This window comes from Strix aluco, chromosome 7 (assembly GCF_031877795.1).
Source record: "Strix aluco isolate bStrAlu1 chromosome 7, bStrAlu1.hap1, whole genome shotgun sequence".
Lineage (NCBI taxonomy): Eukaryota > Metazoa > Chordata > Aves > Strigiformes > Strigidae > Strix > Strix aluco.
This window is the reverse complement of record NC_133937.1, coordinates 23,893,919-23,912,254: the sequence shown is the minus strand read 5'-3', so window position 1 is coordinate 23,912,254 and position 18,336 is coordinate 23,893,919. Positions and strand designations below refer to the sequence as shown.

The window sequence follows — 18,336 nt, the reverse complement described above, 5'->3', positions numbered from 1 at the left end:
TGGAGGGAAACTGTTTCACCCCTTTTACCACTCTAAATTTGCAAGGTTTAATACAACTTGTTTCTTGATCCGTTTCAGACTCCTTTCCTTTAGTTGAAGGGCCAGAGAAGCACAAAAACTATTTTTAAAGGTTAAGCTTCAGATGGAGGAAAATAAATACAGAATTGACATTGTGACTCCAGTGGTAGCTAAGTCAGTAACAAATTGTATGAGGTTACTGAAAACAAACAAATAGTAAACTAAAGCAGAAGAGACAAGATACCGAGGCTTTTTTTGATGGACAAAGACTATAAGGAGAAACAGTGTCAGACATTACAATTTGGGTGGAAGATAGTGAAGAAGCTGGAAGACAAATTTTGTAAGAATAATCTTTTGGTGGCAACAATATTGGTTATGTTTGTTCTTAGAGGTTGTGGTATGTAACATAACTTCCTGTTCTAGAGTAACACAGAATGGTTTTCAAAGCAAGGCTAAAAAGTATGGTTTGAAAAGGTACTGTGGTACGTTACCCTAGCTTCTTTCCTGTGTCCTACTTATTCCAGAACTGCTGGTATTTGTTGTTTTGTTTTCTTTAAATATTGCTATTGTTGTGTGGCCTTACCACCTAATTCTAAGTTTTTGTGGAAGTGAAGATTTGATATAGCTTCTTGCATTTGTGGGGAAGACAAGAAGTCAGTGAAAACACATCAGGAAATCCAGTGCCTGACAAATGTAATTATTATTATTTTAGTGGTTTTAGTGTTCCTGGTTCTTATGGGAAGTCACGAAAAAGCCTGTTCTTTCTAGAAGCACTTCAAGGACTTTGTTAGCATTTAGTAATTTGTAAATAGAGACACCTCTAGAGGATATTTACCACAAGTTTCTTTTTTTGTCCTCAACCCTGTTAGAGTTACTTATTTAAAATAAAAAGTATGTACCTTTTAGGAAAACATAAGGCACTGTTCTGTTATAGTTTAATATGTACATTTTTTAAATTGCTAAGTCTAATTATTTTTTTATGTGCCAGTAGAAAGGTTTAGGCACATCAGTAATGACCGTCCTTGAAAATCTTAGCGCTAACCACACTTAAAAATGAGGTACAAGTGAAGATATGCTGTTATTTCCACTACAGTTGAAAATAATGTACGTCTTCCTGCATTGTCTAGAGAAGCAATGCTTTTTAATACTGTGATCTCTGTTGCATAAGGTACTCCTAAATAACAAATTTTTTTAAAACATCCCGACATACTTGCTATCAGTTTATCTGTTAAAGAGTTGTATCTTATCAGTTTGAGTGCAGAATTAATCATTCTAAAATTGTAAATTCTTCTATGCATTTTGGAAAGCATGCTGTTTTGATGTTTCAGATGTTTAGGCTTTTACTTACACAGAAACACATGAAACTTTTCTTGAGATGGTAAGGAATTGTGTTAGAGCTCTCTGCAAGATTAATGACTTGCAAACTAAGGCTGGTAGCTTGCCTGCATTTATGCTCAATAAGCAATCAAGGATGTTGTGTATTAGGTATAGCAGTATTCTTTTTAACTTAAAATGCATGGGCAGCCCCAAACAAACTAAACTTTTTTTAAAGTTACACTGTTTGTTCAGTTGTGGCCTTTGTTACATTTGTCAACTATATACATATTTACCAGGTTGTGGGTCACAAAGAAGGTCTTGATGTCATGGAGAGAGCTGATCCTTTATTTCTTTTGATTGGACTTCCCACTATCCCAGTCATGCTAATACTGGGCAAGATGATTCGTTGGGAGGACTATGTGCTCAGACTGTGGCGCAAATACTCTAATAAGCTACAAATTTTGAACAGCATATTTCCAGGTAATGTGATTAAATTTAAAAGGAAATACCAACCTTGAACTTGTGCCTTGAGGAGATGGGGATAGGCAAGTAGTTTTCATCATTCTTTAAGTAAAGGTGATTAACACCTTCCCTCTATTTTATATTCACTCTATTTAGATGGTGTTTATATAGCACCTAGTGAGAAAGTTGAGGCAAGAGGAGCAGGAGCACGGTTTCAGTTAAGGCCCTAGTAACAAAACCAGCTACTGAAAATCACAGGTCTTTATCTGAAAGTAAAAATGACTACAGCCATTTAATGGAAATAGAATATTCCCTGAGAAGAGGGATAGATCTCAAAGTAATTGGGCTATAGATTTGTAATGAAGTGGGGGGTGGGCACTAACATGCTTGCTGTGTTCTGTTTGAGGTAGTAGCTATGTAACCTTCTCTTCCCCCACTCTCATCCCTTTAGGCATTGGATGTCCTGTTCCTCGTATTCCGGCAGAGGCCAACCCTTTGGCAGATCATGTCTCTGCTACACGTATTCTATGTGGAGCTCTAGTTTTCCCTACTATTGCCACAATAGTTGGCAAGCTGATGTTCAGCAGTGTTAACTCAAATTTACAAAGGACAATCTTGGTAAGATTCAGTATTGTTTGTTTCATAAAAGCTTATTATATAGGGAATATGAAGTGTTGTATTGTGGGGGGAGGGAGGAAAAGTAAAAAGGAACATAAATTGATCTAGAACTGGCGTGACACTTGATTAAGGCAAGGGATTTTTTTTAAGGTTGCCTGTCTTGGCAGTGGACAAGCATCATGTGTGTGAGAGACTTTGTCCTTATGACTGAAACCAATCTCAGTTCAAGACAAGGCTGAAACTTGTATCTGGTACTGTACTAGGCATACCTTAGCTGTAATTAAAGGTGATAAAGAAGATGAAGAACCAGCATCTCCTAAGAACAATTTAAGGAAAACTGGGGTTTATATTATCAACCTTTTCATATTACCTTCTGTTTACTAATTCTTTGAGGGAATCCCTGTTACTTATTTTAATGTAAGGAGAGAAAAATAAACTCTCTGTAGAAGTTGATAGGAGGTGGGAGGACGAAGAGAGGAGACCATCTCTTCCTTGTGAATACCTTTCTGGCTTGCAGCCTGTCAAGGGGAAGCACACTGAGTTTGGGAAGATGGTATCCTGGGGCATCTGACTGTCACTGCAGCCCTTGTTTTCAATTCCAACATGTTTATGCACCCCTCCCTTCCATATGGAAGAAACAGTGATATTACAACTGTTCATGCAGACTAGAGGCTTCTTAGTATCTGTTATTTTGAAGACTTGAGTTAAACATATTGTAAAACTTTCTGAAAAAAGTTTGTTTTGCAAAGAACAGATTTTTATTTCACTTCACAATTGCATTTGGCAAGTGGTCTTTTTCTCAGTCTGATTATACAAATCAGTAGTATTCCTTGTGCCATGCATAGTGTATTTTCAGAGAATGGAGGAGAGCAGATACATATCTGTATTTTACTTTATTCTTTAAATAGGATGTATTTTGACTTTTTTAGAATATTTTTCAGAGTTCCAAGCAAATAAAAGCTTTCAAAAGGTTTTGTAGATCCAGTATGTAATCCCTTTAAGTAATATTAAACCTCTCTAATAGTGCATTGTGATAGAAAACTGAGATGCTCATTTGGAATTGTCCTAGTTAGCTAAACTTCAAAAGAAGATGCTATATGATTGGAAAATGAATCTTCTTTGACCAGAAATTTTTTAAAAGAACATTTGCAATAATATGACACTGAACTGTGCAGGTTTTCAAAATATCTTTTTATTTCAGGGTGGAATTGCTTTTGTTGCTATAAAAGGAGCTTTTAAGGTTTACTTCAAACAGCAGCAATATTTGCGCCAAGCTCACCGCAAAATTTTAAATTATCCTGAACAAGAAGGAGCATAAGGCTGTGATCTCCAGATGTCCTACAGTCTCACCTAACAGGTTTCCATGTTGTATTGGTTCCATCATTATTGCACAGTAGTAGAGAATTGTGATAAGTTGCTGCTCCTAATTTTTTTTTCTTTAAATATAATAAAGCACTGTCTTGTGGCAGGGTAAATCCTTTCAGCAACCACTGAACCGAAGAATGTGACTTGGCTTTCATTATTTTTGGGTATTTCTGTTGGGCAACAGGCTTCTGAATTATTTTCTTTGAGCCAGTACGCTGAATGGGGGGTAAAAAAAAAGCATCAACTACAGAACAAGAACATTTTAAATTGTGTAGTTAATGTAGGCTATATCCAAAGGCCTTTTCTATACATGTTTTCACACCCACGCTATCATCCAGTTCAGCACTTCACACGATGAACAGAATTTTTTTTTAGAAAGGAAGTGTGAGTCATTACCAAGGAGAAGCAATTGTGGGACATCAGTCAGTAAAGATTTCCTTGGTTTTTGCAGGTATCGAACAGGGAGTGTAAAATACTCAAATGACTGGTCAGAGAAAGCAGAAGATAGATCACTCTACAGGACTCATGTGTCAGCTTTAGCCACCTAAGTACTAGGTGTTGAAATTAGCATGGCTTCCAGGTGACTTGTATTACTGATAATTTTTACTGTCCTGTTGTATCTTCTGCAGTGCCTAGTGTTATTTTTCTCATGGCTCTTTTACTGTTTAACTGGTGCTGGATAGCATTTCTTTCCTCCACAGTGAAATAACTACATGGGGGGGAAGTAAATTTCAGTTGTTTTGTCCTTAAGTATTAGAGCACTTGTTTAGTTTTCATGTTTCTTTTGATTATGTAAATATCTGTACAAGTACAAAGAGGGGTAGAAGTGTGAGGGGGGGGGGGGGGGGGAAACATTGGACACTAAAGCTACGTTTAAACTGACAGATTAGGGCATCCTTCTAAACTTCCAGACATGGATGTGTAACTCAGCTCTGCACCAGGACTAGGCCCTCTTCTGCCCATACCAGCTCTAGTGGATGGACTGGCTGGAAGGGGGCAACATGACACTTTGGGTACCTCATCTGAGCATGGTACAGACCAACAGGCTTAAGACAACATGGCTCCATTCTGTAAAGAACTAAAGGATAAATCTTAAATGTGTAATAAACTAAGTTTATTTATACAGTAAGCTTTACTCTTACAATATGTTCAAAATAGCCAGCTGAGGGAGACATTAGCACTTCAGTTATTTGATGTATTTATAAATTAATTTCAACAGAAATTAACTGTTTTGTGAAGTTAAATTTTGACAAACATAATACGGCCATTTAATATTCATAGTCATACTGGACTTAACCTAGATTTAGTACTTGAAGTTCTTCCTTAACAACAATTTATTTGTTTTTTCTCAATTTTTTTAGCTGTTCATATTAGTATGTCAAATGCATGAAGAAAGGTTTAAAAAAATCTTTTAGTGGAAGTATCATAAGTAAGTATTTCTTTTCACCAGAAATGAAGTAAATGCAGAATGGGCTTCATACCTGAATGCAATAATGTATGTTAGAGAAATTCAAAATATGGTACCTTTTCTATAGTATGTTTATCTTAATTACTGAGATGTAATATTTTAGAGCTGTACAAAAGTGTATATAATGGCCAAGTAGTATTCAGAAACTATACAGGTATTGAAAATTATACATTCAATCAATATCAAATACTTTTGAAGTTCTTGCTGTAACAGAAGAATTACTATAATCTTGTAAGTCTGCTGATTATATTTGTCTTAGTGGGCTCACTTTTATATAAAACTCTATTTAGAGTAGCAACCTCTGAAAGTTGCTGCTTTCTGTAAGATAGTCTTGAAACAATATAATACATATTTCTTACAGAATTCCTCATTTCGAGAAAATGGCTTTTCAGTGGTCTTCACTGTATATATTTCCAATAAATTTATTACTGTTTTTTAAAGTCTCATGAAGAATTAAATGATGCAAGTTAGTGGGTTTGAAACTTGTTCCATGGGAAAGCTCATTGTCTCCTCTGGAAGTTAAAGCTATTGTAAAAATACTGTATGGATTATAAAATGATTTCACATGAGTGGCAGAAGGTCATTACTCTGTTGTAAATCTTGTTTTTAAGTATTGCAAATTATAGTTATGTTGAATTAGGTTGAATAAATATTTTTTACACTCCCTAGTGTATTTTGTGAGTTGAACAAAAGCCTGTAGCAAAACTTCTAAATGAAAAATGTGGTTTGTTTTAATGCATATAGTCAATTTTAAGGTGATAGCCTGAAGAAATATCTTGGGGATGAATGAAGAATTACTGTAAGACTTCTAAACTTACATTTACATTTCTTTTTCCTTCTCTAGTGACCAATAAATTATGTAGGAGAATGCATTTCTCAAACATTTAAAGCAATACAAAACACGAACAACTTCTGGTAATACAGAACTGGCGTTGGGAGTTACTACGTATCTCTGGGTTGGCTGATGTGCAGCATTTATTTGGGGAGTAATGCTGATCCTTCCTCGTCGAGAAAGAGAATACTGGCTGTAGGAAGTATTTTTTTCATTAATGGCTAATTTATGTCCCATTACTTTCAGAACAAGGAATGTGAAATGTTATCTAGCATTTCTCAGTGTACGTTCTTATCTGTAACTTGGTTTCTCTTAGCCTTCCATTACATTAACATCAAGGCACAAATTATCTGAGCTGTGATTATGTGAATATATGAGATGCTTCCCCCCTTCTCTCTCCCTTCCTATCTTAAACCCTTAGGTTTAAATGGAGCCCTATTATACTTTGGACTATTTTTGTTTGAATGGTGGTTCTTTCCTTCATCTTCTTTCCCCTGCAAAAGCTTTTCTTTGTAACAATTTGCATGAGTTGCCTGGTTTGAAGTGTATTAATTCCCTCCTCATCTGCAGTTGTTAACCAAAGGTTAGCTGTCTCCCTTGGTTATCAGAGATAGATCCAACCATGTAGCTGTTTAAGGCCTCTCCAGCATTTAGAGTAGTTCTATGCTTGAAAGAAAAGCTATGCTTAGGTATTGTGACTTCAGTCAGAATTACTTATTTTGATTGAGGACACAATTTTTCCTAGAATTTCAGCTGCATAATTTTTATCATGGCAGCTGTGAGGAGTCTCCTTTTTTAAATGCATACTGTGGAATTTGCACAAGCTTATGGAGTAGGTGTTTGAGGGTTGTTTGGAGTAGCCTTTTACTAGCTGCTTTTTAGAAAAGTTTTTAACCACAGACAACTATGTCTCTTTATTTGCATAGTGGTTTTTACTGATGGAGAGAACTAAGAGAAGTAGGCATGGATTACTGTTGCACCAGTAATCTTGCTTTTAGAACCCTGTATTTAATGTTCTAGGTCCATGCCACTTTATATTTGGGTTTTCTTTTTTGAAGAACTAGGATCACATTTGATTAATGCATCACTGAGTACAGTAGTCTTATCTGTTCTCATAATAAATGCTGTGCTAACAATTTCTGCTTCCCATTTTAAAGTACAAATGCCAGTTTCACTAAAGTCTGGTTTTGGAATTCTTTTCTAGTAGGCAACTGCTGCTGAAACTTGTGTTGATATGGTTTTTTGGTTGTTGGTTTTGGGTTTGGTTGGTTGGTTTTGTTGGTGGTTGGGTTTTTTTTCAAGCATGCTAGGACAGGTGTTGATAGAGGAAAGTATGATAGAGGATCACAGGTTAAAAGCTAGAAAATTCTGAAAAACAGTCTTAGCAGTTGTCGTCTTGCTAGCAGGCCCCTCCCTCTGCACCCTTGCAAAGTCACCACTCTGTTCTACATGGTGTGAAACAGAACTTAGTATCCAAACCCAAGAAGTAGTTGAGTATTCATTAGTTCTTGTGCAGTTTGAGAATAAGTTCTGGTTTTGAAGGGTGATTAAAGTGGAAGTGATTCTGGTTTGGTATGTAAGTGTTATTCATCACCTCAGTTTTCCTCCTATTTTTTTCTCTCATGTGGACATGTGGCTACTTGATTGGGATGGCACTTGTTAGATTGAAAGAAACTTCAAGAAGGCTGACAGTTAACTAGTGCGTTAGCCTGGGAGAAGAACTATGGAAACCAGCCTTTGTCCTGATTTTTTTCAGAAGTTTTTATTAATTCCAGTATATTTGTGTTTGTGTGCGTATATAAATAAAAAAAAGATACTAGAAGTTTTCTTGGCTATAGATAAGTAGATACGTGTAAATAGTAATATCTTGGAAAATGGTTCTTGCTAGGACGGAGGTAACAGTTTAATCCATCACACTACTACACACTCAGGATCAACTCTATTTACAGTTTTGTCAACTAAATATAATTTGATGCAGCCAGTATTTAGATGACCTAAAAACATTAAGGCTGTGCAGTGTTAATTATCTAACTTCTTTTTCACTAATCTAAATGGCTTCATTTCTTTTCACTTTAATGTTTGAGGAATTCAGCTGCTGCCATCCTGCTTACTTTTAGCTCCATTTCTCTAAACCATTGACTCTTCATTTACCATGACCTCTTGGCAATGTATTCTTACTGTTTCTACCTGGGTTTTCTGGGGAGAAAAAACTTCAAACGCTTCAAGAAACCACACATACTCTGATATTTAACTTAGTAAGGTAAATAAGTACTCCTCTCGTATGTATTTGGAACATACCACTGAATCTGGCAGTACATCATCATCCTTATCCTCACAGTTCAGGTACCTGAACTACCATCTCTTAACCCTCTTGACTGAAAAGGCACATCTTCTCCCACTAGTCTTGCTGTGATTTGGAGAACGAGTCTCACTTACCTGTTTCAATAAATTCCAGCGTAATCTGGGGAAGTCAGAAGCCAGTGTTCCTTAATGGGTTGGTTTAACTCTTGTAGGAACTGAGGCCAAGACTGCTTTCTTCATTGCTGTTTAGCAGGTTGCTCAAGTGGGAGTGAGCTGTAAAACTAGAAGTATTTGTGCCAAAGTTTACCCAGCATTTCAACTATTCAAATTCTTTCTGCTTTACCAATTTATAGAAGTCCAGGGTAGGCTTTATTAATTTATTTCAAGGCCTTATTCAAGAGCTTGAGTAATACAGCTCACTTTCCAGAAAGGCAACAATCACCAGATAAGTGGCAAAGAGAGTATTACTGCAAGTGGGGGGAAAAAAAAAAAATTATCTTCTGTAAACAGGGATGAACTATGCTCATTAGATCACAGCCCCTGTACCTCAAGAAGGTTTGAAGATCTGTGGCCTCTTTGTCCATTCTTGCCAGTTATTCACATCGCATTTGCACCTCTGAATATGGTGAGCATAAAGCAGTTATTTCTGGTTATACTATACTAAATAGTTTAGTAGAAAAATTCCATTCCAGAACCACTAAAAGCAAATAGCAGACATGACTTGAAACTGCCTCAACTAAACAGCTTAGCAGCACCTGTCAAAACATATCTTGCAGGCACCTCATGTAATGCTGGATGACTAAGCCATGGAAAAGCAATTGCCTAAGCAGTAGGCCTCCACAGGAAGTACTACGCTTATTTTAAAAAAAAAAAAAATTATGCAACTTGCTTCTAGTTTCAGACTACTCTGTGATACAGCATGCACAGCTTGATGTTTTGGGTGTTTTGTATTTTTCAGTTGCTCCTCCGCTCTTACTATACCTCAGTAACACTTAGCTGCAGCTAATGGGAGCTGATAAAGGAACACACTCATCTGAGTATTTACTGTATGTCTAAGGACTATTTTGTGAGTAATTGTCACTTCTCTGCCATGAATCATTACAAGAAGCAAATACCTCTGCTCACTACCTCTGGAAGAGCCTCTGCCTATCAATTTTCCAGATACTTCTCATGCACAGAAGATAGAATACATAAAATAGCACAGAATGAAAAATGCTTATTTTGATGAAAATCAAGTGGGTTTTGATTTTTCCGCAGCAAAATGTTAGCTGGTTCAGAAGTGTTTGACTAACTTGATAGAGATTTTTCTTCTACCACCTTACCTCCCTTGCATAGTTCTAGGTTCTGAGTTTGTTACTAGTCATAGTTTGCAGCATTACTCTTGCATAAGCTGCTTGCATTACTCTGTTTCAAACAAGACCATAGTGCAGGAAGAAAGTCCTGCTTCTCTAGTGTATTTGCACTTCAGCTTCAGGGCTTTTTATATTTTTTTTTATCCAAAACAGATGTTGGTTATATATACATAAAATAACTCCCTCTGAGAAGTATTGCAGAAGCTTTATGGAACACAAGTTACATGATGAAAGCCTTTGGGGGGGGGGGGTACTGAAGGAACGCAAACTTAATTGAAGATTATTTCAGAGGCAGAAAAAAAATGCCATTTTGACATACTGAATCTGAGACTTGGACCAAATTCCCTTAGTACCAAGCTATGAGGGGCTAGTGGCATTTCTCGTAATCAACACAATTCTTTTGACTTCTGAGATAGGATAGAAAATTGTTGCTAGTTTGTAAGGACAATTCAGTCAACCTCATTAAAAAAAGGTTTCAGGTTTTTCTTAAATTCTTTGATACCTTAAGCAAAGCAATGGAGGTTTTTTGTTCTGTTGGTGGTTTCTTTTGAAAAAGCAATGGTATCTTTTAACTGCAGGTTTACCCCAGAGTGTTGTTAAATTTCAAGGCACTATAAAAACAACAGTTCTTTCCACTTAGCATAAATTAAATACCATGCAATGCAACTGACCTTCCCCCATTACCAAGCCCCATCTCCTATCTCTGTATTTATGTCGCATACCACCTTACTGGTAACTAGGCTTATTTTCCCATCTCCTTTCAAAGATTAACTAAAATGCAAACTAACCCAAGGAGTAAGTGTACAAGTGACTTCAAAAGTATGGGTGCTTGAATTTCCTTGTTCAGCTCTAGATTCTTTATGAACAGAGTATTTTCCTTTCTAAAGGGGCTCAAAAGTGAAAGCTCTTCTGGTTAATAGGTGGTGAGACTCATTACATACACTTAGTTTTTAAAATACATTTATAACATTTACATGTAGCTACTTACATGCCAAATGACAGAAAATGTATGTGTATTTCCTGAGCCTTCAGGTCTTAAGCTATTTTGGACAGAGTCAGAGTAGGTGATCACAGTCTGTAACATTCCTCACAGCAACTCCTGCTAAGCATTTCAGTTCCTGCTGAGCTAAATCACATACACTATGTGTTGGAATCCCTTTATATAACATTTAAGAGTAGAGTCATTAGCAACCCACAGAAATACTTTGTCCTAATCTACAGATTAGGACCCAGAAAAACATAAAACAGCTTTACTAGTTGCATCTGTGGAGACATTTTAGAGAAGAGTCCAGTAACATGCTATGAAAATGGTATGTCAGGGATCATCTTCTCTCCTCAAAAATCTGAGCATCATGGGGCCTTTCTTGACCAAGCATGAATCACAAGTACATCCTCTGCAAAGGTCAATACCATATGGCTTGTAGCACTGAGCTCTCTGTGCCTCAGTCTTTTTAACTAAGTACCAAGATAGGGAAAAAACCCTTGTGTGGAGAACTGCAAATGCCAATAGTGTAATTATAGGAGGCAGGTAGAACAGGAAATGATGCTGCAGACACCTCCCAAAACTGCATGAGATGCATTTATTAACTAACTTAGCTAGCTTCTTACTGTCCAAATGGTGGTCAAAGTCCTTATTTATTGCAGCTGGCATTCAGATGTTATATAAATAACTATTTGCAAACCTGCAGTTGACAAGCAGAATGTGTCTTCCATACTCACCCTGTTTGTCCTTGTCACCACGTGAATTAAATCCCATAAATCCCCCTCAGAGTGTCTCATCATTGAGGAATACAACCATTTATGGCATCCACATATGAAGAGTTTAAAGAAAGTCAAAATAAATCATTCTGTATAATAAGCTGGACACCTTCAAAAGCCTGTTAGATGGTCAGCTTTAGGAGCCTCATTACGGGGTAATTAGTTGCATCTGGGTATTCCTCAGGAGCAAATTAACAAAGTGTTCTAACAAGCAGTGTATAAGGCTTGAATTCATCCCTTTTGGCAGCTGCATAATTATCATCTGGGAAGCCTCCACACCATGTAATCCTTTTCTTGCACCTAAAATATGTTCTTATGATCAGCAGCCACTGAGCCAATGTTAAAACACATTTGCACACATGTGAACGTGACCAAGAGAAACTGAATTTATACGTCAGCCATGATGTGCAGCTTGGATGGTGGTTTCTAGTTTTGTTTTGGTTCTGTTCTGTTTTTAAAAGAACAAGGCTTGTGATGCTGTGCGCCACAGGAAAGGTGCAAAAGGCATAAGCAATCTGAATTCAGTATGTGGCAGTTTTGCTCCAGTCAGAAAGCAAATAAATACACTGAAATGTAATTAAGATAAATCAAATATGCAGCACAATTATATGGCACATGGTAAGCAGACTCCAAAAGTGAGTGGTGTATTTTTGCATCCTAATGTTTCCTGTATTCCCAAAGCAGATTCTTATTATTGCATTTCTGAGACGTAATTAGATGGCCTCAAAATATCTTTTTTCTGTAACAACCCTTTTTTGAAAGACTCTTTCTTTACTAATTGACTTGTGGATGAACTGAACAGTTATCACCATCAAAATACAGTAACCAGACTTAATATTCCCTGTCCAGTAGGTGAGAAAGCAGAAGGATGGGGAGAGTGTACCATGAAGTTAAATTCCAGTTCTATTTACAGGTGAACTTGGTGCTATGTCTTGAGTAGTGCATATAGTGCATTTTGTCTTTCAAATATATTAGCATTGAAAAAGAAAACATCTAATCGATTTATACCACCCCCCTGCCATGCACACACACAAAACAAAATCTGCCTTCTTGCTCAATGCTGATGCCAAAACAAATACGAGATACCACAGTGACAGCCTACTGTCTTGGCCATCCTGCCCTTCACATGCTGTTCTCCTCATCTTGTGCAGGGGTCTCACCTGGCTGGAGATTGCAGTGTATGCTGAAAAGCTAGAGGATGTGAAGAATCACTTGATGAAACAAAATCAGCTAGTGACTGAGTGTGAGGGGTGCTACAGGCAATGACTGCAAGGTCACTTTTATCTGCACAATCTGATTTTTCAGTCCCAGAAGTCCTACAAACAAATTCCCTTTTCCATCTATAGAAACAAAGCAGCCACTTGACAACATAAACTGTCCATCCCAATGGAGGAGTGGGGTTTCTTGAGAATTATTTGACAAATTTGTCACAGCTGGATCTTCTTGTAGATTAAATTTCACCTGGTTTAAGGTGCAGTTACACAGCTCGGGTATGGTCTTTGCTGGATAAGCAGGTGCATGTAGAGCAACTTTGTGACAGAATAAGCCACAGGTATGCCACTTGATACTTCAAATTGTACTGCACCTTGCCCATTCCTGCTTTCCACAGTTGCTGGATGCTAGTGGGATTCTTCTGGGTGGGAGCCCAGTCACCTCCTCAGGAAGCACCTGCAGTCCACAGCAGATGCCCCGGTCCTGGGGCCTGACCACCACTTGCTGCTAACAGCTCATGCAGGCAGCAGGGGTAACCTGCTCCCAGCCTAAGGAGCGGGATAGGTGTAAGGACTGCTGGGAGAAAGCTCAGAGTTCGGCTGAGACCCTCTTTCCCTTACTCTTCTTTAATGATACATACAAAAAAGGGATCTGCAGACTTGAGATGGTGCCAGCTTATTTCATACCTGCACCAAGGATCTGTTCTTGGGACATTGGGCAACTACAGAGCTTTGGGTTGATCCGAAAGTAATTACTTTGTACTGGAGCCAGGCTGGCAGAATAGTACCACTCTCTTCCTCTGGGCGGCAAGCCAAGTCTAGTTCTCCTAGGACATAGAAAAGGCCCATGAGTCAAACGCATAAAGGGCACAGAGTGCCCTCTGCCATCACTGTGCGGTGAAAGCACAGCCTAAAGGCTGATAGCCAAGTTAGCTGTTACTTGCTTCAAGTAAGGATGGGCTTGAGACTAATCTGCTCTATTGAACAAGCTTCATGCACTTTTTTTTACTCCAGCAGGCACAATATTTTTAAAAATCCTCTATCTTTAGTGGTGCATTATAAGGCTCTGACACCCAAATGCAGACAGACCACAGTACAACTTTACAGAGGCCAGGTTAGCTTCAGAGTCTGCAAAATAACAAAAGATATAAATGAAAGCATTGTGGCAGGATTCTGGAACACTACCAACTGCTTGGCAGAAAAGAGATACAGATTTCATATCATGACTAGAACAAGATCATCCCTCCTTATCACAGCTGTGGTTGCAATGTAAGCCTACAGCAGATGCTGGAATTCTAAAATTCTGCATTATCTGAAAGTAGATCTAGGCCCCCAGCAGGTAAAATTCTGGGACCTGCCAGTATTTTGTTTTCTTTTTCCTGCTTCTGCTGCCCCTGCCAGTAGTTATGGTTGTGCTGAAAAGTTACTTTTAAAGGTCAGAGATAAAGATAGTTGGATATGAATTTGCAATCCTGAACACATGCAGTATTTGAGAAGATGATCTGTTCTCATATTCTGGTTCAGTCCTTTTGTAGTTAATCTCCCCATTTTCCAACTGTGTAGGAATTGTAGATTTTGGCTAATCCTTCTCGTATGCCTCTGGTGGTTGGAGCTTTTTCCATTGACAGCAGTTCATCAGTACAGCTAAACAAAATCACTGTAAGCTGTCAAACAGAAGACAAATGAGAGCTTACAAAATAGAATACTCGCTGAACTGAGACAAAACTTCCAGTGCCGACAATGATGATGGCGGGGGAGCAGAGACTATCTAGTGATAATTGCCAATTTAGCAACAGCTGAGCCTGTACTTATCTGAATTGGTACTTCTGCTAAATTCATGATGTTTTTGTCCTGTGCTAAGCCTTGACGTTAGCAGACACAATGCAAATGCAGTGTTCCAGGGATAACTCCTCTCTCAAAAAACAGCAGGTGGCAGTTAGTCTGAGGACTGAATCCTAGGGGAAGATTGCTTTTTTCCCTGATGTGGGCACCTGCTGTTGAGCTGAGATTTTTTTGAATCTGCCTGCAAGCATCAAGGTGATAAGCAAGCTCTGGTTTTTTTCAGTAGCTGTTTGTATTTGTTCTTAGTTCCAGCCTCTACCTTTTTTTTCTAAACCCAAAATATAAATTAACTTTTCTTTTTGTTTAAAACTTTCATATTGTGCTCTTGAAGTCCTGTCTAGATAACAGCTTATCTTTGGATTGTACCTCACAAAACCAGCATTCTGTTTTATCATGAAGTGGTTGCCACCAAACACTGGTGAATAAATTGTAAATATGCCTTATTTATCAAGTATAGGTGATCTGTGGGAGATAATTACTGTTTAGCCTGTTGATTTGCTCTCTCATCAAAAGATGTTTCAAGTTAATGAACAGTGTATAAAAGGATATGTAAAAATATGGAAGAACCATTTGTCTGAAATAAATTTTGCTCCAATGCAGTAAAGTGCAGACAAGAATACAGTAATGAAACAAATGTACTTACCCTTTTAAATGAAAAACAGTGTCTCAGGGGTATTTATATGACAGTAATAACTCTCATAATCTAAAAATAATCAACTATAACATTAGGCATAGGAAGTCCAAGTAAAAGACCATGTTTAGTATATTGATGTTAGTATACAACATGGCATACCTAAAATAGAGAATACAGAATCCTGAAATTAAACTTAGACTATTCATTACAAGGATGGCAAGAAAGTAGAGTAAGAAACAAATCTTTCCTCCTTTCATGTACACGTATACTGCTATCCATTCTTGGACAAGAACCTTCTAACAGTCTTCTAACCTGCACTGTATACAGGAGGAACCATGTCCCTTCTCCAAGCTGACAGTTAATTCTAGTCCCATAAATAGCTTGCTATAAATTATGCCAGCGAAAAATAAAATTGGAGGGATGACCCAAAAATAAGCTATATGATACAGACAAGGGAGAAAGTTGTCTTCAGCTGAAATTTGAAATGTTGCAGACCAACATGCTGTATCCTAAAAGGCTTTGACAGGCCTATCATCAGCAAAGGTGTAATTTCCTTTCCGATCATATCTTCTCTAAGTCACGGCTGCAGGCCTTTCTTCTTTTAATATGGGTAGCGTGTTTGGTTTGCAGTTTGGAGATGAGGCTGGTCACAGGCCAGCCTGTGGTCCGAGGCATCAATATTTGAACCAGCTTTGACCAAAAATGCCGCGCTTGGGCTCACATGGTGGGTCCTGCCGGAAGGGACAGGGCTGGCAGCACCCATTCTGCTTGGAGCACGTGTGCGTCGGGCAGCAGAGGTGCAGGTCTGTCTGTCAGAGGCCTGACTCGGGCAGCCTTGTAGTCCAGCTTCAAAAGTGGCTGTTTGTGTATAGGCTTCACTCACATATTTCTAAGAAGTCACATGTGGCATGTACGTTCACAGCTAACACTGTTATTCAAATATCAACTGCTATTATTAACTGCTATTAAGTAATGGCTATTAAAATTTAAGGAGATTTTAGATTTACAAGGCTGAACTCGAAAGTGAATGAAGAAAGATGCTAGAACAACCGATTCATCTATTCTTTTCATACTGTGTGTAACATCTTATTAGACTTTCTATAAATCTGTGTAAGTCTGTGTAGGCCAAGGGCATGGCTTTAACCAAGCCAGTGTAATGGCTTGTACTCTCCTTCCTGGCAGGAGTTGTTTCAGTTCCCCACTCCCGACAGTGACCCAACAGCATGAGGTGGGTGGCTGTGAAGGAGGGTGGAGATACACACCTGCTGCTTTCAAGACAGCCAAGAGACTGATGCAGTCATCTCATAAAACTCACCTTCAGACTCATCCCTGTTTGCCTACATGAATTCACCTTTTCCTTTGCTGCTAGATTTAGATAATTTATTATGGCTCTCTCTATGTGAATCTGACCTGTTCTCTATGAAAGGCTGTAGCAGAGAGGGTCAGAAAAACAAAGCTTAGCAAGGAAACTTTAGCTTTCTCACTCTTGCTCTTTAATATGTAAGTAACATCACTTCAGACTTGCATCACAGTGGTTAGTAGGCATAAGTAGGTCTAAGGCCATTCAAGCTAATAAATCTCTGACTCATCTCTCCTCTGTATTGGGGTGATACCATTTCTGCATTAGCTGAGGTCTTTGAAGTAAAGAACTGATGAAAGACAAAAGGGAATTTAACAAAATGTCATAATTAATTCATCAACATTTTAAATCACCACTGCAATGTTATTCAATTTTGGTCAATGGGAAATTAAATAATTCAAAATATTTCAAATCTCAGAGCAATTATTCAATTGAAATCTTAAAAGTTCAGACCAATCTTCAGAGGGGTGTATTTCTAATGGACAGGACTTCCCTCAAGTCAAGAACATACATTATCTCTGCAATGTTCTTTCCAAGCTTACAGCTCTGAAGATCACAATTTACTCATCTGTGAGATTTTATGCACTTCTTGTCAGGGTATCATTTATATCTTATTTCCCCAAACAAGAAAAAAAAATATTTTTAGAAAGAGAGAGCAAGCATAATAAGCATTTAAATACAAATCAGCTGATTCAGAGTCCCTTCTCCATTTTCTATCTCCTTCAACCACATTGCCTTGTAGTTAGCCTTAAGTTAAACCAGTCAGATGAGCTTTTGCTCTCTGTGACAGAATTACAGAAAACAGGATAAGCAGTTTATCCTTCCAGTGTGCAAACCAGGCATCTCTTCCAAGCAGAGGTACTAGCGAGCCACCACAGCCAGGTGCAGCCCAGGGATGCTCACGCCCAGCGGTGACCCTGACGCAGGGGAAAAGCAAGCTCCTGCTGCACAGCAAAGAACAGAGGAAGGGGCAGACAATTCCTGTATCTCTGTGTAATTCTGTTCTTCCTTCACTGTGCAAAGCGTGCGGTTAATGAAAGTCACCTACTGCTGCCAAAGCAATTTCTCTTCTTGTGCTCTGTAATGAAGGCTCGTATCACCCCTCTTTCCCCAGCACTCCTGTGCCTGCACATACCTATGTGTACAGAGTTCCCCCTGACTAGAACATCTAGAGACAAGAGGAGACTATTAGTACAAACCTTTGGAAGGCTAAGGATCCTTTCTGTTCAAGGGTAAGTCAGCCTTAAGTTACAGAGCTCTGCAAGGAAATGTCTCCTCCTCCTCCACTCCCACCTGACACAGGAAGGCTGCTACCACCACCAGGTTGCCTGATACTTCCTTTAGTAACAGTGTTTCCAATTGCTAAGAGCCCTACCCAACTTTAAACACCATGCTATGTGGCCCACAGTGAGTAACTGTGGAATATTTCTTCTGCGATAGTTTGGTCACTTAATGGGGAATTGCAGCAGATCTCTGACAGTCTCAAAGTTTGAAGCAGGGAACTAAAAATTAGGTGGTAGGGAGGAGTTTCAGACTGGTGGTTGAGGTGGTGGCTTTTGTGACTTGTATCATCCCAAACACCTTGAAAATTCGAATGTTGAAGCTGCTCAGTTGGGATTTGATGAAAGTGAACTGCAATTTCCCAGGTGTTTTTGTGTAAGGGGCATGTTAAGACAAGAAATGGGTCTTAGCACCTTACCACTTTATAGCTGGACCTGAAAGCAGAAAGCCCATGTCCTCCAGAGCTCTCAATGACCTCTCTGCTTAGCCTATCCTACTCAAAGGCAGAAGATAAAAT

General features: G+C 38.4%; 1 protein-coding gene across 2 annotated transcripts in view; it reads left to right on the top strand.

Moving 5' to 3' along the window:
- Positions 1–5,912, top strand: part of MARCHF5 (membrane associated ring-CH-type finger 5) — a 32,458-nt gene extending 26,546 nt beyond the window's left edge. For both annotated transcript variants that reach the window (XM_074830977.1, XM_074830975.1), the window contains exons 4-6: positions 1,632–1,815; positions 2,249–2,415; positions 3,617–5,912. In XM_074830977.1, coding sequence (XP_074687078.1) covers positions 1,632–1,815; positions 2,249–2,415; positions 3,617–3,733 — 468 coding nt within the window. In that variant the 3' untranslated portion in view covers positions 3,734–5,912. The remainder of the gene's footprint in view (positions 1–1,631; positions 1,816–2,248; positions 2,416–3,616) is intronic.
- Positions 5,913–18,336: the final 12,424 nt, after the last annotated feature.